Here is an 18,502-nt window from a genome sequence, read left to right as displayed (position 1 = left end):
TCCGGACTCCTTCTCCCCACTGCAGAGCCGAGAGCATGCTGGAACATGATTAGTGGGAGTCTTCCCACACTGCTGTTGGGGAGAAGAAACGAAGGGGCCAGTGACGCAGAAACGGAATGCAGGAAGGGGAGACTGGGCAAGTGGCAGTTAGATGATAGGCCATGGCACAGAGATCCTTCCTGGGATGCTGCAGGAGCAGAACGCTGAGTGAGGGGTCACAGCGCAGGTCCTGGCAGCCAGGTCTAAGGGCAGGACTCTCTGCAGGGCTGAGAGAGGGTGCAGTGGGGTACACTGGAGGGGATGGGAAGATGCTGACTGCTACACTAGAGACAGAATGCCTCCCAGGGTGTCTGTGGACAGTCAGTGGCCTCCAGGCCAGGAGGGAACACTGCAAATGGCAGCAGACAGTCCCTGATCCACGCAGTCAGGAGGTGCAGTCAAGCCCAGCACAGTCTCCAAGAGAAAGAAAAGGGCAATATTAAAAATACCTGTTAAGCCTGGTGGTGGTGGTGGTGGTGCACGACTCCCATCCCAGCGCTAGGGAAGCTGAGGCAGGCGATCTCTGAGTTGGAGTCCAGCCTGGTCTATAGAGTGAATTCTAGGGCAGCTAGGGCTGTTACACAGAAAAAAACCTGTTTCCAAAAACAAAACAAAAACAAAACAACAACAAAAAATGTTAATAGCCGGGTGGTGGTGGTGACCTATACCTTTAATCCTTGCATTTGGGAGGCAGAGGCAGGAGGATCTGTTAATTTAAGGCCACTCTGGTTACAGAAAGAGTTTCAGGACAGCCAGAGTTACACAGAAAAACCCTGTCTTGCTGTTTGGAACCTGGGGCTTACACAGGGACACTTCGCTCAGCCTGGGAGGAGGAGACTGGACCTGCCTGGACTGAATCTACCAGGTTGAACTGAATCCCCAGGGGAGTCTTTGCCCTGGAGGAGATGGGAGGTGGGAGAACAGGGGAATCCGTGGCTGATATGTAAAATTAAATTAAATTATAAAATTTAGAGAAAAAAAACCTGTCTCAAAAAATAAACAAACAAACAAATAAATAAATGACAGTTAAAGCTGGGCATGATGGTCCTTACCTGTAATCCTAGGACTTGGGAGAATGAGGCAGGTGGATTGTAGAATTCAAGACCAGCCTAGGCTACACAGAGAGACCATGTCTCAAACAAGACAAAACAAAAGAAAAACAATAGATTAAACAAAAACATTAGTTAATAATTTATATGCTAAGTCCGAGGCAGGAGGATTGCCACAAGTTCAAGGCCACCCTGTCTCAAGCTAAAATAAGGTAATCATACATATATTTGAATATGAAAACTTGTTTTAATTTGTATAAATAAGAGGAAGTGTTCTACTTAAATAAAAATTCATCTGGGTCTTCTTGTATAATACAGAATTCTTCCATGGGAGTCTGCTGAGTCGGAGGCCAGCAACTCTGCTCACATGTGTAAACGAGAATTGTTCCAAATTCCACAGCAAGACCTGAAAGATACCACATGCTCTAGAGTCCACCAAGGAGACAGTTAAAAGATACACTCAAAATAAGGTGGGTGCTGGGACTTGAGCCTGGGTCCTCGGGAAGAACAGCCAGGGCTCTTAATCACTGGGCCATCTGTCCAGCCCCGACCCAAGCCTAACTCATGTCCTTGTGAAACGGTGTCAGTGTTGTCCAGGCTGTCCTCAAGCACTGTCCTGCCTCAGCTTCTCAAGCAAGGAGGACAAGCAGCATATCCCAGCCCTCTCAGCTCCGCAGAGGTGGTGCTCTTCTTCCTTCTGTGGTTGGGGATCCAACGCAGGTCATCAGGCTTGCACAGCAAATGTCTTTACGGGCTCAATCATCTCAATGGCGCTTATTTTTACTTAGTGTGTGTGTGGCGGGGGTGCTTGCATGTCACATGCTCCATGTGAAAGTCAGAGGACAACTTTTGGGAATCAGTTCTCCCCGTCCACTGTGGGGTTCAGGGACCAAACTCAGGTTGTCAGGTATGTGGAACAAACTCCTTTATCCAATGAGACTTCTACTTTACCTCTGAGCCATCTTGCTGGCCTCTAGGCAATTTTCTTAGATGACAATAAGTTTCATCTTACTGGCAGGCAATACACCATACACATAAAATAATAAACCTTTTTATAAAGTACAAATTAGCTTGATCAGTCTCAAATTATCAAAATGGCTATTGTTCATAATGGCATTAGAATTTTGCTAGATTACAAATTTCTCACATTTTCAATATTTAATAATTAAAGAAAGCATTTCATTGCAATATCATTCCACACTAAAGTAAGTAAAGGGCTTCTCACCTAGGTTAGCACTGCTGAGCATGCTGACTAGTGCTGGCATAAGCTGAAACTCAAACGTCCTCTGGCCTCCACAGCCACTGCAGGCTGGGATCTCCGAGACTTCCGAGGTGGGACAGACCAAAAAGAGAGGCTCTCCACTCCACGAGTACCTAGGGCGGGAGGGAAGAGCCATGCCTCAGAGCCGTACACACCAGCAGCCAGCATCAGGGCCACTGCAGGCATCAGGAGCAGAGCATCCCCGGCCGCTGTGTCAAGCAGTCGAGGGAACTGAAGTCTTGGTACAATGGCACTCAAGGCCCTAAGGAGAGGCAAGGTTGGGGTCACGGAACCCCTTCATATGTTACTCTTAGCAATGTGTTAAGTTTCCTTTTTCTGGTTCCCACATAGACTATTTTATCTTATTTGAGACAGGGTCTCATTATATAGACACTGGCCTGAGCTCACTAGGTAGACCAGATTGGACTAAAGAGACCGACCTGCCTAATTATCACTTAATTAAGCAACGTGCACCTTGCTGACACTGTCTTGCTCCCGTAAGGAGGTCTGGAAAAAAGTCCTCCTTGCTTAGGGGACTGAGTGGTTCTCAGATAATCACCTCACCCTTACCGATCTCCACTCTCCTCTGGAAGAATGCTCACCCAGGAGTTTAAGGTGACTAGGTTTAGGAAAATGACATCTTCAGCCTTGAAGAGGATACGACAGGTTGGACAAGACACTTACAGGCTAGCCTTTGAGCCCTGCCCTAAGTTACTCCATATTGTATCAACCAGATTCCGGCTGAGCTGTGCCCTGGTTCCATTTTGAGTGCAAACTCAGAGGCAGGGTGGGTCTGCCTCACCTTGAAGGACAGATGACACACACACTTCTCAAGGCAGAAGGGCTGCACTCTGAGCTCGCTGAAATAGATGGGAACCGCACATGGACATACTCAAACCATATCAGCAAAACCAGGCCTGTACATTTATTCAACACACCTACCTAACCAAGGAAGGACCTGAAATCCTCACCTGGGTGACCATGACCTGTTACATGACTACTCGGTGTGTGTTGCCAACTGCCCAGGGGCTCTGCTCAGCTCAGTCCCAGCTGCAGCTATGACCTAAGGGAAGTGCCCTCCCTCCCTCCCTGTAGACCAGTTCCTTTGCTCAGCTCTGTGGCCTCCACAAGTCCTGCCCCTTGTCTCTGCAGCTTGGTTCACCCTGAGACCCGGATACAAGCCTGTGACCCCACAGCTTGGCAAGGTGTCTCCAGAAGCTTGCCAACTGGATTTGTTAGTATCATATGTAAACACACTAGTGACTTCATTGGTCTCTCCATGACCTCTGCACCTCTGCCTCCAGTCAGGCACAGCCCACACACATAGCTATATGTCTGCACAGGTGCATCTACATGCACCTGTAGGTATTGTGTGATATGGAGCCTAAGCATTCATCTTATGACTAGGACTGGAATCAAAGAACCCATGTTTGCCAACAGCCAGCTATCAAGGGAAATTGGTATTGCTTGGCAGGAGAATCAGAAGTTCAAGGTCAGGGCCATCAGGACAGCTCAGCAAGGAAGGGTGCTTGCCACCACCCCTAAGGACCTAAGTTTGACACTCTATTTATCAGCAAACAGGATTAAAGGAAAGACCCAACTAAGACATAGTTTAAGCCTGTAATTCTAGGACTGGAATGATGGCTCAGTGGTTAAGTGCATGTTCTGCTCTTCCAGAGGTCCTGGGTTCAGCTCCCAGCACCCACATCAGATGTCTTTAACTCCAGCTCCAGGGTATCTGACACCCTCCTCTGGCCTCTGAGAACAACTGTACATGCACACATACACAAACACTAAAATGAATCTTAAAAACAAAAGAACAGCATTCAATGTAGGTTGGAAGTGAAAGTGTGAACAGAGAACAGGGCAGCACACTTGGGTGCCATTGCTGAGGACTTGGGTATGATTCACAACACACACAAAGTGGGGGACCGAGAGAATACATAAAAATCAATCACACACAAACTGAGAGATGTGTGTGGCAAGACTATTTATCTAGCATGTGAGTAGTTCTGGGTTTGACGCCTCGAACTGTATAAACTGGACATGGTAATGCAGGCCTGCCTATACACCCCACTGTGCTAGAGGCAGGGGCAGGATGATCAGGTGGTTTTCAAAATCTTTGTTATTTAAATGGATGTTTTGCCTACATGTGTATATGTGCACTACACATGTGCCTGGAGCCTGCAGTGACAGGAAGGTGTCAGATCCCCTGGGACTAGAGTTACAGACAGCTGTGATCTGCCATACGGGTGCTGGGAAACAAGCCCAGGTCCTCTGCAAGAACAGCCAGTGCTCTTTCCACTGAGCCATCTCTCCAGTCCAGGGTCATATTTGGGGTTATGCCTGGCTACATAGCAAGTTTGAGACCAGCCTATGCTATATAGAAACCTGTCCGAAAGAAAGAAAACAAAGATAAAAGCAAATTGAAGATCAGTCATACAAAGACCCTGAAAGCCTGCACAGCTACATGAATCAGGCAGGACAGATCCCAAGCAAGGGCAGCAGGAGAAACAACAGCAACCCGCCAGTTAGAGCAGGCTGACCTCACCAGACAGCAGCACAGTGAGTTCCTCCTTGCCCAGCACCCAAATGCACGGGGCAAAACCCGACAGAAGCAGCCTGAGTGGTAGCTTACTAGACCTAGTGCTGAGCTAATCCTAGCACTGGGACTGTGGAGGCCGGGAAACTACCAATTCTAAGTTAATCTGGTCTACATAGCCAGTTCCGAGCCAACTCAAACTGTAAAAGAAACCAAAACCTAAAGTCTGGGGCTATAGCTCAGTGTAGAGTGCTTGCTTAACACTTACAAGGTCCCGAACTGGATCCCCAGCCTTAAAAAAAAAGGTTTAAGAGGTAGAAAACAAATACTTGACAAAGTGGTCAGTGTCCTTCAGTTACAAGGGAAGTAAACATTAAAGTTACAATTGAAATACCACCATACACCTTCTGCAGAAACTGCTTATTCCAACTTAATTCTGTGTCCGCCTCGATACTTCTCAGCCCTTCACACACATCCCAACAGCCACATGTGCCTTGGCAACAATTTTGGGACGATGGTCCAGATATATTAACCAAAATAACTGATGTTTGTGCAAGCTTAAACATAAAACTAAAATAACTAAGAGGAAGTGTAAACCAAAACACAGTTGTCATGTAGGGTCTGTAAAATACTTCTGAGCTCTGCAAGAAAAGAGATGCCACTAGGCCACCCCAAACCCTCACTGACGTAACCCCACCTTGAGCACTGTTCTAATTGTGATTTTGTCTTAAAAACACTTACCCTGGCCAGGCCGTGGTGGCGCATGCCTTTAATCCCAGCACTCGGGAGCCAGAGGTAAGTGGATCTCTGTGAGTTCGAGGCCAACCTGGTGGTCTACAGAGTGAGATCCAGGAAAGGTGCAAAGCTACACAGAGAAACTCTGTCTTGAAAAAACAAAACAAAACAAAAAAACAAAAACAAAAAACCACTTATCCTGAGCTTGGGCATTGCTGCGGAATAACCCTTCTGTACACTAGAATATGTATTACTCTCATTGGTTAATAAAGAAGCTGAGTGGTCTATAGCAAGGCAGGATAAAGTTAGGCGGGACAATCAAACTGAGGATACTGGGATGAGAAGGGCAGAGTCAGAAGAGACACAAGCCGGCTGCTGAGAAAACAGGATGTGTAGAAAATGAAGTAACAAGCCATGAGCTACGTGGCAAAACATAGATAAAAAATGTGTTAATTTAAGAGTTAGCTAGTAACAAGCTTGAGCTATCGACCAAGCACTTTTATAAATAATATTAAGCCTTTGTGTCAGTTATTTGGGAACAGACAGTCAGGACAGGAAAACTTTGCCTACAGGGCACCAAGAGATTTCAGAGGTGCAAGTCTGCTTTTGGTCTGCCCATTAATAAAAGGACTCATAACTTTGTGTGTGTGTGTGTGTGTGTGTGTGTGTGTTTCGAAACAGGGTTTCACTATGTAGCTCTGGCTGTCCTAGACTTCTTCTGTAGACTGGGCTGGCCTTGAACTCGGAGATCCACCTGCATCTGCCTTCTTGAATACTGGGACTAAAGGTGTACACGAGGACTCATAAACTTGTAATTGGCTTAATCAGTGTGGTTGCCAATAACTATCTGGCATAGATCATTTCAATGCCAAGTCTGGTGAAGTGTGCAGGAACCAGGATTATTACGCACAGCCCATGGGAAGGAATATAAAGGGTAAAAGACATTTGGAAAACAGTTTGGCTATTTCTTTTAAGAAGTTGAAAGCTGAGGCTGGAGAGATGGCTCAATAGTCAGAGCACTTGTTGCTCTTGCAGAGGTCCCAGGTTCCATTCTCAGCACCTATGTAATGGCTCATAAGCATCCCTAACTCCAGTTCCAGGGGATCCCACACCGTCTTCTGGCTCCATGGGCATCCACATCCACATACATTTAAAGAAAGAGTGTGTGTGTGTGTGTGTGTGTGTGTGTGTGTGTGTGTGTGTGTGTGTGTGTCCTGGGCATCTACATCCACATACATTTAAAGAAAGAGAGAGAGAGAGAGAGAGTGTGTGTGTGTGTGTGTGTGTGTGTATGTGTGTGTGTCCTGGGCTGGAGAGAGGGCTCAGTGGCTAAGAACAGGACTCAAGTTCAGTTCCCAGCACCCAAACGGAACAGCCCACGACTACCTGTCTCTTCTAGATTCTATGGTACCTGAAATCTCGTGCACAAACACACACACATAATTAAAAATAGTAAAAATACATTTTAAAATTGAGTGCCTCCCTCACGCACTCCACTTGAGCTGCTCTGGCAAACATCCTCCTCCCCTGTTCCCTCCCCAGGGCTCTGCACTTGCTGGTCCCTCTACTAGGAACTTGACAGTGGACTCTCCTGCTTTCCTATCCTCTCTTGAGAGGCTTGCTCTGCTGTCACTATGGAAGAGCAAGGAACTACTGCGATCGGCCCCAGCATCTGTCTCTTCACACACCACAGGACACACACACCGTCTGTACACTGCTGCTTACCTTAGCAGAGTGCAGGGTCCACGGAAGGGCCTCTCAATAGCCCCAGATGCTGCAATTGTTTCCATACAGTGAAACTGGGGAATGGAAACGTGACTGAAGAACGGGTGATTAGCTAGCAAAGAGCAGAGTCCCTGACTCTGTCCACAAAATGAAATTTGCATATTCACCAGAAGATAATACTTTACATTCCTAGTGAGAATGCAAGCCGGCACTGTTTTTAAGGGCAAATTTGCCAATATCTACAAAAAGTTTAATATCCTTTAGCCCAGCAATATCATGTCCAGGAAACTGACTGCAGATATTCTCAGAAACAAGTACCTGGTGGAAGACTCCTAAACACTTCTAATAGAAGAAAGAAAGATATTTCTTTGTGCATATGTCCATATATGTGGAGACCAGAGATGAATGCTGGGTGCCTTTCTCAGTTACTTTGAGACTTCTCTCAATAAATATGGATATAGTATGAAAAAAAAAAAATGAGCGCCTCACTGTTGCTGAGGCTGGCTAGGTGATCTTCCCACTTTACCAAGGAGTCCCTGGGACTGTAGGTGCTCGTTGGCATGCTACCTCTACGGTAAAACAGAAACAAAACATGTTTTCTTTACCTCAAAATCTGCTCCTGACAGGCTGCAATTCTCTTCATGAACTTGTAAAACGTTTGGTCTCCACTTTTAATATTGGTCTTCTCATATTTCTCATCCCCATCACTATAAGAACTAAAGAGAGAAGCAGAGACCACGTGAAACCAGGAATGTCTAGAGAACCAGAGCATTCGCAAGAGGAAGCAAGACGGCTTTCTTCTAGATTTTGTTAATTACCACGTGTGGTGGGGGTTGGTGCACATGTACCATAGCACCTATAGAGGTCAGAGGCCAACTTTCAAGGGTCAGTTCGTCCTTTTTTAGTGCTTTGGTTCATGGTCTGTCTAGATCTACTCTCTCAGGACCCACCAAAGTATTCAATAAAAGAACAGAAACTCTGCTACCCTTCCCATTTCATAAATGAGAACTGAGAACCTGAAATGGCCTCAGAGCCTGAGGCAGTTCTGGAATCACAGCAGAGTCATTGACACAAGGGGCCTTTCTTCCAACTCATCATCCTCTGCTATAAAGACGCATGAAGGCCGGGCGGTGGTGGCGCATGCCTTTAATCCCAGCACTTTGGAGGCAGAGGCAGGCGGATCTCTTTGAGTTCGAGGCCAGCAGGTCTACAGTCCAAGCTCCTGGACAGTCAGAGACACACAGAGAAAGCCTGTCTCGAAAAACAAAGAACAAAAAAACACATGAAAACAGGCCAGCAAAATGGCACTTGCTGTTGATTACAAAGACCTGAGTTCCACCCCCAGAACCCACATGCTGAAAAAAGAGAAGAGGAACAAATGTCCTCTGAATTTCACACACGGACTGTGGCAGCATGTGCACACCTGCACTCATAAACACAGGTGCACACACAAATTCCTTGTCAGGAATTTTAAAAAACAAAATCAGGAAAGAGGGCTGTGGATGTAGCTCAGCTGGAAGAACGCTTGCCTACCACCAGGAAAGCCTGGGTTCGGTCCCCAACACTGCAAAAAACCTGACTCAGCACTCAAAGTGGAGGCAGAAGGATCAGGAATTCAAGGTCATCCTTGACTACAGAGAGAGTTTAAAGCCAACCCGATCTACATGGGACTGTCTCAAAATCAAAACAACAAAAAAATCAAAACATGGTCCAAGAGATGTCTCAGGGGGTTAAGGTGCTCCCTCCCTCCCCCAGAACCCACGTGCTGGTAGAAGATAGCAGATTCCCCTCTGTCTCTGACCTCCACACGTGCACTCCATGTGTGCATGTACACAAATACACTATGTAAAAACAACCGTTGAAAAAGGAAGAGACTAGAGGCTGCGGGCACAGCTCATTGGTAAAACACTCATTTAACATGTTGCAGGCCCCACAGTCAATCAAAACAGAAACAAATGAACACACCATAGAACAAAAAGAAGCAGCCAGTACCACCAACCCCTGTGTGCTCATCTGGGTTCAGTTCCTGAGGGCACTCAGCTACAAGTCTGAGAGTTAATACACTGGGGGGTGGGAGGAGAGAGGATGGGGGAATCTGTGGCTGATGTGTGAAACTGAGTTAATTATGAAATTTAAAAAAAAAAAAAAAAAAAAGAGGGGCTGGAGAGATGGCTCAGAGGTTAAGAGCACCGACTGTTCTTCCAGAGGTCCTGAGTTCAATTCCCAGCACCCACATGGTGGCTCACAACCACCTGTAATGAGATCTGGCTCCCTCTTCTGTGTACATAATAAATAAAAAAATCTTTAAAAAAAAAGAAAGAAAGAAAGTGAATGCAGGTTGGTTGATACAGATAGCCCTGGCCTGAGTCTGCTCTTCTCATCCAAGGAGAGCAGAACAAAAGAGCCCAGTCACATCCCTTCTCTCTAGAACTCACCACAGGTACCAAGACAAAAGGAACCCCCCTGTGGCAGCTTCTTGCCTGACTCTCTCAACCTTGGTGGCAAGTTCTCACCAAAGGGAAAGCAGGTGTTCCATGTCAACACCTTCTCTCTGCTGGTAGTCCTGCAGAAGGCTGCGGGCATGCTCCAGACCCACGGAGTTCCCGTAATCCTCCTCCTCGGCGACACAGATATAGTAGGGCTGGAACTGTGGCACTTCGGCATGGACCGCCAGCCCTTCCCGTGAAGGGACAGGGTGAGCAAGAGCTGGGGCACCGTCCTGCAGGCAGAGAGCCTGGAGCTGCGCAGTCCAGTCTACAGCTCTGACACCATCAGAATCAGTCCCCAAATCTGAGGTGGGCGGCGGTGGAGGTGGCGGTGTCTCCTCACTGTCACTGCCCCAGTCCTGGGAGCCTTCACACCAGTTCTCAGCTGCAAGGCCGTCACCCTGTTTCTAGAAGAACAGCCAATCAGCACAGGCCAATCACACCTCTATCCCTTCAGCCTCACCACCCATCCCTGTACCTTCCAGGGAGCCTGCATATCAGCCCCTTCCCCCAGCACACTACAATTCAACTTCCTGGATTCTAATCTAACTGGGTATGGGGCGGTATCCATTTAATCCAAGCACTCTTGCGGCAGAAGCAGATAGAGCTCTGAGTTCCAGGCCAGCCTGAGCTCCAGGGTGAGACCCTGTCTCAAAACAAACACACAAACAACAAAATTGGACCAGCAGAGCTGGCTTAGTGGTTAGAGCATTTGTTGCTTTTCCAGAGGACGGACGCAGGTTTGGATGGCTCAACCATCTCTAACTCCAGTCCCGGGGGTAAAATACCACTTTCTACCCTCCAAGGCGCCAGCTGTGCATGTGGGGCATGTATATTCATGCAGACAAACACTGATCCACATAAATTAAATAAATAAATCCAAACCAACCAACCAACAACCCAAACACGTAAGAGGTGACTTACAAACTGTCTTCTCTTTCTCGGCTATGTACACATAGGTCAAGGTTTCTTCGGTCAGTCTGCCCCATGATCTTTCAGTTGTGCTTCATGTAGTGTGGGACTAGAGCAGGAAGAACTACTACTACAGGAATTTTGTCTGTGCTGTGCTCATTGGAATAGAGCGTTGGTTCAAGAGGGGGTTCACATTCAGCTAGTCATAATAGATCAGAGAGTTTACTGATGGGCACAAGAAAGAGAGGACCCTGGGAAGAGGAGCCGAGGTCAGAAGGTTTCGTGGGCCTTTTGGGGACAGGAAGCGACCGGAGGCAGTGTGTTTTTGTGATTACTTATGATTATCTTAGGTTTTTATCTTTAATATTTGTCCCTGAGTTTTAATTTTGTTTTTGTTTTTCGAGACAGGGTTTCTCTGTGTAGCTTTGTGCCTTTCCTGGAACTCACTCTGTAGTCCAGGCTGGCCTCGAACTCACAGAGATCCACCTGGCTCTGCCTCCCGAGTGCTGGGATTAAAGGCGTGCGCCACCACCGCCCGGCGAGTTTTAATTTATAATAAATGGTGTCCCCCCAAAAAAAATCGCTTTAAACTACATTTCCCAGAATCCTTAACAGCTAAGATTTTAGATTAGATGTATTTAGGGATTAGTTAGTCAGGTACACATAAAAGAGAGCCATAACCTTGAAAAAAGAGCAATGCCATGAAGCAGGCTGGACATGGTGGCTCATATCAGCACTGGGAGGTTAAGGCAGGATGATGGTCATGAGTTTGATGTCAGTCTGGGTGACACAGATTTCTAGGCTCACCTAAGGTATAGATCCAGACCCTGTCTCCAAACAAACCAGAGAGGTGTGTGTGTGTGTGTGTGTGTGTGTGTGTGTGTGTGTGTGTGTGTGAGAGAGAGAGAGAGAGAGAGAGAGAGAGAGAGAGAGAGAGAGAGAGAACGAGCCAAAGTGAGTTGTTCTGAAAATACAGGTAGAGCAAAGACAGCATGCCAGGCTCCGTGACAAGGGCAGCATCCACTCACCTGTGTCCTGAGGAGGTAGCCTAGCAGATGGGCCAGTTCTGAGATGCGCTTCCAGAAGTCACTGCAGGACTTCTCCCCAGGCTATCAATTTAGCTAGTAAAGGCTTACAAATGTCTTGGTTTTATAGAATCAAAGTATTTTTCTACTTCACACACAACCATGTATGTGCCACACATATGCATGAATATGTATACTTCCCTACATTCATTCAAATGAGAAAAATTAGTAAACTATGTATCTCAAGTGTAAACTAAAAAAGTCACAAGGCCTGGAGAGATAGCTTGGCTGTTAAGAGCACTGGCTGCTCTTCCAGAAGGCCTGTGTTCAATTCCCAGGACCCACATCACGCTGCACAGGAGATCGACTGTCTCCACAGATTTGCACTGGCATGCACACATCCACACTCATATATGTGTAAATGAAAATAAAGTCTTTAAAAAATGTCACAAAATGGTAAGAAAATAGGATTTGACGATTCTGAAAGACTACAGTTCATTCAACTGCACTTTAAAAAACAGGTTTAAAGGTTTTCTTAGGGGCCTGGAGAGATGGCTCAGCACAACACCTACACTAGGTAGCTCTCAAATGCCTGTGACTGGATCTGACACCCTCTTCTGGACTTCACAGGTAGACACACACACACACACACACACACACACACACACACACACACACACACACAAATAAACAAATGATTTTTGTTTTGTTTTTGTTTTTCAAGACATGGTTTCTGAATTGCCTTGGCTGCCCTAGAACTCACTCGATAGACCAGACTGGCCTCAAACTCAGATTCACCTGCCTCTCCCTCGTAAGTGGTAAGATTAAAGGCATGCACCACCACCACTGGACTAAACAGAATTTTTTGGGTTTTTTTGTTTGTTTTTGGTTTTTTGAGACAGGGTTTCTCTGTGTAGCTTTGGAGCCTGTCCTAGAACTCATTCTGTAGCCCAGGCTGGCATCCAACTCTCAGAGATCCGCCTGCCTCTGCCTCCCGAGTGCTGGGATTAAAGGCATTGTGCCACCACCGCCCAGAATTTTTTTTTAAATGTATTTTACGTGTATGGGTGTTTTGCCTGCAATGTATGTGTGTGTTCCTGGTGCCACTGAGGCTAGAAAAAGACATTGGAACCCCTGAAACTGGAGTTACAGATGATTTCAAGCAGCCACATGAGAACTGAAAATGGATCCTGGGTCCTCTGGAAGAGCAACAAGTGATCTTAGCAGTTGAACCATCTCTCCAGCCTCCAAAATAAATCTTTTAAAAAACTGTCGGGCTAGAGGCTCAGAGCACTGATTGCTCTTCCAGAGGCCCTGAGTTCAATTCCCAGCAACCACATGGAGGCTCACAACCATCTATCTGTAATGAGATCTGGTGCCCTCTTCTGGCCTGCAGTCATACATGCTGTATACATAATAAATAAATCTTTAAAAAAAAAAACAAAACTGTCTTAAATAGTGGGTGGTGCTATATCGCGCTAACCACAGAAATAGGGAGGGATTTAGGCCAACCACTTTCTGGCAGTGAACGCCAGCTTGGGCTACAGAGGGTAGACTGTGTCTCAAAAACAGAGCAAGAAAGGTTGTCTTAAACGAGACGCTGGAAAAGATTTCCCAATTATAGAAACACACAGTGTGCCCATCAGAGTCGCTTTACCTGGGAGTTCAGAGTCTCTTTCTCTGGCACTTGCAGGCACTGGGAGCGGAACACCTTCCAGCTTAGGGGCGAGACAGATGTCGTGAGGGCTCCACCCCCGACGTGCGGCTCCACCCAGTCTCATCCGACCCAGCCCGCCCTCTCCGGGACGAGCCACTATGCTAGGCTACGGGACCTCCCCGCCTACCAGCGCGTGCCGCTGCCGCCGCAGCCCGGGCGGCCACAGGCGAACACGTGCAGAAGCCGGTGGAACGGGGAGCCTTCCAGCGGGCAGTACACCTGCACGACGAGCGCGAGCGGCTGCGCGCAGCCGCCACACCGCGGCCCCGGAGCGGTAACGGCCGGCAGGGCGTCCTGGGGGCGCAGCAGGTACTCAGTCCCCGGGCCCCAACCCCGCTCCCTCCCGCGGGACCCTCTCCCCACGCGGGACGCCGCCCCACGGGCCCCGCCAAGGCCTCGCGGCCACGCTCACCGGGACGCCGCCCAGCTTGCTAGCGGTCCAGGCGGCGGGCCCCTTGGGGCAGCCCTGGACCGCCGCGTCTCGGAGTCCCAGCAGCACCGGCTTCCCGACAGCCGCCATGACAACCACGTGACAGCGCGAGATACGGTGGCTCAAAGGGCGCGCTCTCTGCGCAGGTGCGCCGCCAGGACGGCCCCGCCCCAAGGCAGATGGGGCCTGCCGATTGGCTAAGGGGCGGATCCCACTGCCTAATGGACTGCGGCTTTGAGTCCTGGGCTTGCAATCCCAGAGATTTTACTTCTGATATCCTCAGGTTTTACTTCTGATATCCTCAGATAGGACCTACGAAAAAAGTTGACCTGGAATTTAAAAACTGGAGGCGGGATAATGGTATCGTCAGTCAGCAAGAAACAGAACAAAAAGTCCTTAATTTTGAAAGACATGATTAAAAATGGGTATGGAGGGCTGAGGTGAAGATTTCGAGCATGTAATAGGGGGCTCACAACTGCTTGCAACTCCAGTTGAAGAGGATCCTATGCTTTTCCGGCCTCTGTGGGTACCAGGAGCACACATGGTGTACGTGAAAAAATAAAAATAAAAAATTTAACCTAGAGTTTTGTTATACTTAAATGACACATCAATAAACACATTTGAAAAACATGCATTGCCAGGCAAGGGTTGCTCACACCGGTAATTCCAGCAATTTTGGACTTCCCAGTGAAACTCAGGCCAGCTTTGGTTATGGTTTGCGACTATCTCAAAAAAAGAAGAAAAAAAAAAAAAAAAAAACACCTGGAAGTGAGACTGGAGAGGTAGCTCAGTAAGTTAAGTGTGGCAGCACAAGTCCCCAGAAACAATGTAAACACAAAGACCTGCTGGAGGTCGTTTATAATCCTAGTATCTGGGTTAGATATAGGTGGATCCTTGAGGTCCAATGACCAGCCAGCCTAATCGGTAACTCTCAGGCTAGTGAGACTGTCTTAACGGAAGTATCAACAGCACCAGAGGAATGACACCTGAGGTAATCCCATGCATACCCTCCACACACATACAGAAGTGAGTACAGCAGGCTGGAAATACACAGGATTTTAAGATTTCTATAATGCTGGGAAAGTGGTATTCTAAGATCCTGCACCTGAATGGCAGGCGCACCAGCCTTCCCAGGATTGGCCTCAGCCCTGTCCAGAGATTGGAGATGGAACCAGCTCATTCCTCTGGTTAGTCTTGGTTTATCACACTAACATGGCAGAGTAAGGCTCTGTGGAGTCTGACTGCGACGTTCCCTTCAGGCTGACTATGCAAACTTGGATGGCTTGGTGGATGTTTTATCTCAGCATTTTCCAAGGGGTAGTGTGTGTGTGTGTGTGTGTGTGTGTGTGAGAGAGAGAGAGAGAGAGAGAGAGAGAGAGAGAGAGAGAGAGAGAGAGAGAGAGAGAGCTGAATCTAGGAATAGATATGCCATTTTTAATTGTGTGAATGTGTAGCTATGTCTATCTGTGCACGCGAGTGCCTGAAAGCACTCGACCCGCCCCCCCCCCCCCCATGTCTGCAGGAGCAGTATGCACTCAACCACTGAGCCGCCTCTCCAGCCTCAAGGGTATTTTAAAATCCATATGACACACAGACAAAATTCTGGCTCTGGCCAGCCCAGTGTTAACGAAGATTTATTTTGGGTTATGGTTTTCGGCCGTGGTATGTCCATCAGCCTTGTTAATTTAGCATAGTGTAGAGCCATCTGAGAGAGCAACAGTCCAAGAAGGGCATCGATCAGGGTGTTTGGCGCTATCTGTGACTGTCTTGGTTACCAAGTGACGCAGGAGGGCCCAGCCCACTGTGGGATGGAGCAAGCCAGCAAGCAGTTCCTCTATGGTTCCTACTAGCATTTCCCTCCATGATGGATTGTGACCCGAAAGGATAAGCCAAATAGCACATCTGGGTTTCACTGCTTTGAGAACAGGATGGCAGTGTGAGAATGTCAGAGAGAAGACTGTTCGTCTCCACAAAGGTGGCAGCCAGGATGCAGAGAAAGAAGTGAGCAGCAAAATCTCTTCTGCCATGTTCCAATAGCTCCACCTGCTGGAGACAAGCCTTCAATACCTGAACCTTGAAATCCAAACCACAGGACCAAGACATCTCCAGCAGTGGCTGGCCTCCCCTGAACCTCCAATATCTGCTTACCTCATTCGAGTCATGCCTGTGTGTGCACACGATAGAGACTGAACCCAAGCCTTGAGCATGCTCTGCCACTGAGCTACATCTGAGACCCTGCTACCTATCACTTTTTTTTTTTTTTTTGAGACAGATTTCCACTGTGTAGCCAGACAAACCTGGAATTTGCTTCTCTGCTCAGGCTAGCGTCAAGTAAGTTCTGGCACCATTTACATTTCATTGGGTGGTGGGAGGTGGGGGGCAGGTGCATGCCAGCACATGGGGAGGTCAGAGGACAACTCTGGGGTCGGTTCACTCCTTCCACCTTTATATGGGTTCCATGGATTGAATTCGGGTGACCAGGCTTGTGTGCCAAGTGTTCTTATTCAGTGGCCCACATGAACAAGGAGGAGAGTAGAGCTATCTGTCACTCAATTCACACCGCAGACTCCGGACCGCCAGCACGTGCGTGGATGTCTAAGGGGACAGTCAAGGTGCCCAGCTAAAACTGTCTTCGGAGGGCTTTAAGAGACGGCTGAGCAGTCAAGAGCACTTGCTGTTCTTGCAGAGGCCTGAGTTCTGTCCTCAGCACCCCATCTGGGTGGCTCACAACCAACCACCTGTAACTGCATTCCTGTAACTGCCTGATAGGGCCCTCTCTCTCCTGGCCTCCATCAGCACCAGCACTCACATGTACTCACAAAGACACAAACACATACATTTTTTAAAAGAAGTTGGATCTGGTGAAATGGTTCGGTGAATCAAGGTACTTGCATCTAGCCTCACAACCTGAGTTCAATCCCCAGAACTGACACACCGGAAGTCGAAAACTTCCAGGAGCTGTCCTCTGTCCGACACACATGCGTACACACCCACACACTAAATAAATGGATACATATAATTTAAAAAGTTCATTCCTGCGTCTTGACACCAAAACAATAAGCAGACAAAAACCTAGCCAGTGAGCAGAACGTTTTTCCATGTCTCCAAGGTGAGGCGTGGAAGGTGAGGTGAAGATGGACACCAAGTTGCCCTCCTGACGGATCCCTGTCCCACAGAACAACCCTCCACTGCGGACCTGCTCACCACTGAGTCAAGCGCCAACCAGGGCACAGCAGGGTCACCCACCGCTGACAGATAAAGCCCCACCTCAGGAAACTAAGAGGCTGAGCCCATGCCTCCTCCACGGCATCTTTATTCTAGCTGGGATGTGAATATGGGTCAGAACGATCAGATGTATCAAAGCACTTCAGCCCGAGTCTACAGGGAGGGTGCAAAGTGGGTGGACGGCATCCCAGGGCAATTCTCCCCAAAGCCTTGTAGTCCGAGCCCACGACCGGAGGAGCGCTGTGGGCAGGGAGGGACAGGACCATGCAGCAGCGCACAGGATGGAGAGGGACAAGGACCAGTCGAGAGGGCTGCGGCTGAGTTTATTCTATCTTGACGTCCCTCTGCTGCTTGATGAAGCTGATGAGGCCGTTAGTGGAGGAATCGTGGGAGGTCACGGCGGCGCTGCCCTCCAGCTCGGGCTCGATCTTCTTGGCCAGCTGCTTCCCCAGCTCCACTCTGCCAGGGAGGGGTGGGAGAGGAGAGTGAGCCGGGTTCCAGAGCCAGCAGGAAGGCAAACAGACCTCCCTCAGCAACTCACCCCCACTGGTCGAAGCTGTTGATGTCCCAGATGATGCCCTGAACGAAGATCTTGTGTTCATACATGGCTGTAGAGGAAGGAGCAGATGGTATCCATCAGGCAGGCAGGCCGGCCGGCCTTCCTCCCTTTCCCTTCCTTCCTTCCTCCCTCCCATCCCATCCAACTGATCCCAAGCCTGGCAGTCCCTTCCTCTTTCCCACTCACCAATCAAGGCTCCCAGAATGAATGGTGTGAGCTTGGTGAACACAATAGAGTTGGTTGGGCGATTTCCTTCGAAGACCTACAGGAAACAAGAAATGTCCTCAATGAGGTGCAGAGTGAGAGAATTCCAGAGCACTCAGTCCTAAATGGGGTGTCTCTACACACCCAAACCCAAGGCTCAGGGATCTCCACAGAAGAGGAGTTGGAAAGACTCTAAGAGCCAAGGTGGTGGATGACTTCAGGGAAACAGTATCTTCCAGACACAACAGGACTGATGCACTTAGAGACTCACAGACTAAGCTGGGTGTTGGTGGCACAAACCTTTAATCCCAGCACTCAGGAGGCAGAGGCCGGTGGATCGCTGAGTTCGAGGACAACCTGGTCCCTGGTATACAGATTGAGTTCCGGGACAGCTAGAACTACAGAGAGAAGCCCTGTCTCCAAAAAAAAAAAAAAAAAAAAAAAAAAGAAAAGAAAAAAAAAAAAGCAACTCACATAGACTGTGACAACAGTATGCACAAGTCCGAATCTGATAAAATCCTATGGCAGAGGAGCAGACACTAAGTCCCACCTCTAATCAAAAAGCTATTGGCAAATAACAGCTGCTGGGACTG

The 18,502-nt window shown here is 48.2% G+C and overlaps 2 protein-coding genes across 2 annotated transcripts in view; both read right to left on the bottom strand.

The window, feature by feature from the left end:
* Positions 1-1,315: 1,315 nt before the first annotated feature.
* Pdcd2l (programmed cell death 2 like) lies at positions 1,316-14,112 on the bottom strand. The gene is made up of 7 exons (XM_006984994.4): positions 13,904-14,112; positions 13,619-13,785; positions 13,432-13,492; positions 9,865-10,244; positions 7,957-8,067; positions 2,314-2,462; positions 1,316-1,494 (listed from the first exon to the last, which is right to left on the bottom strand). Exons 1-7 carry the CDS (start codon positions 14,009-14,011, stop codon positions 1,364-1,366), a joined length of 1,107 nt encoding a protein of 368 aa, XP_006985056.1. The 5' UTR covers positions 14,012-14,112; the 3' UTR covers positions 1,316-1,363.
* A 3,104-nt stretch (positions 14,113-17,216) lies between these two features.
* The window catches only part of Gpi (glucose-6-phosphate isomerase), a 29,045-nt gene continuing 27,759 nt past the window's right edge, over positions 17,217-18,502 (bottom strand). The window contains exons 16-18 of the mRNA XM_006984995.4: positions 17,892-17,967; positions 17,688-17,754; positions 17,217-17,605 (exon numbers count right to left, since the gene is read on the bottom strand). Of these exons, the coding sequence (XP_006985057.1) occupies positions 17,470-17,605; positions 17,688-17,754; positions 17,892-17,967 (279 nt within the window). The 3' untranslated portion in view covers positions 17,217-17,469. The remainder of the gene's footprint in view (positions 17,606-17,687; positions 17,755-17,891; positions 17,968-18,502) is intronic.

This window comes from Peromyscus maniculatus, chromosome 1 (assembly GCF_049852395.1).
Source record: "Peromyscus maniculatus bairdii isolate BWxNUB_F1_BW_parent chromosome 1, HU_Pman_BW_mat_3.1, whole genome shotgun sequence".
NCBI classification, from domain to species: Eukaryota; Metazoa; Chordata; class Mammalia; order Rodentia; family Cricetidae; genus Peromyscus; species Peromyscus maniculatus.
Note: the sequence above shows the minus strand (reverse complement) of the source record. Positions and strands in the feature narration are given on the sequence as shown.

Coding starts and splice junctions, on each gene's coding strand:
- Pdcd2l (XM_006984994.4), bottom strand. CDS start 14,011: ATGGCGGCTGTCGGGAAGCCGGTGCTGCTGGGACTCCGAGACGCGGCG. Junction 13,786..13,903: donor GCAAGCTGGGCGGCGTCCCG/GTGAGCGTGGCC, acceptor CTGCGCCCCCAG/GACGCCCTGCCGGCCGTTAC. Junction 10,245..13,431: donor AAGAGACTCTGAACTCCCAG/GTAAAGCGACTC, acceptor CTGTTCTTCTAG/AAACAGGGTGACGGCCTTGC.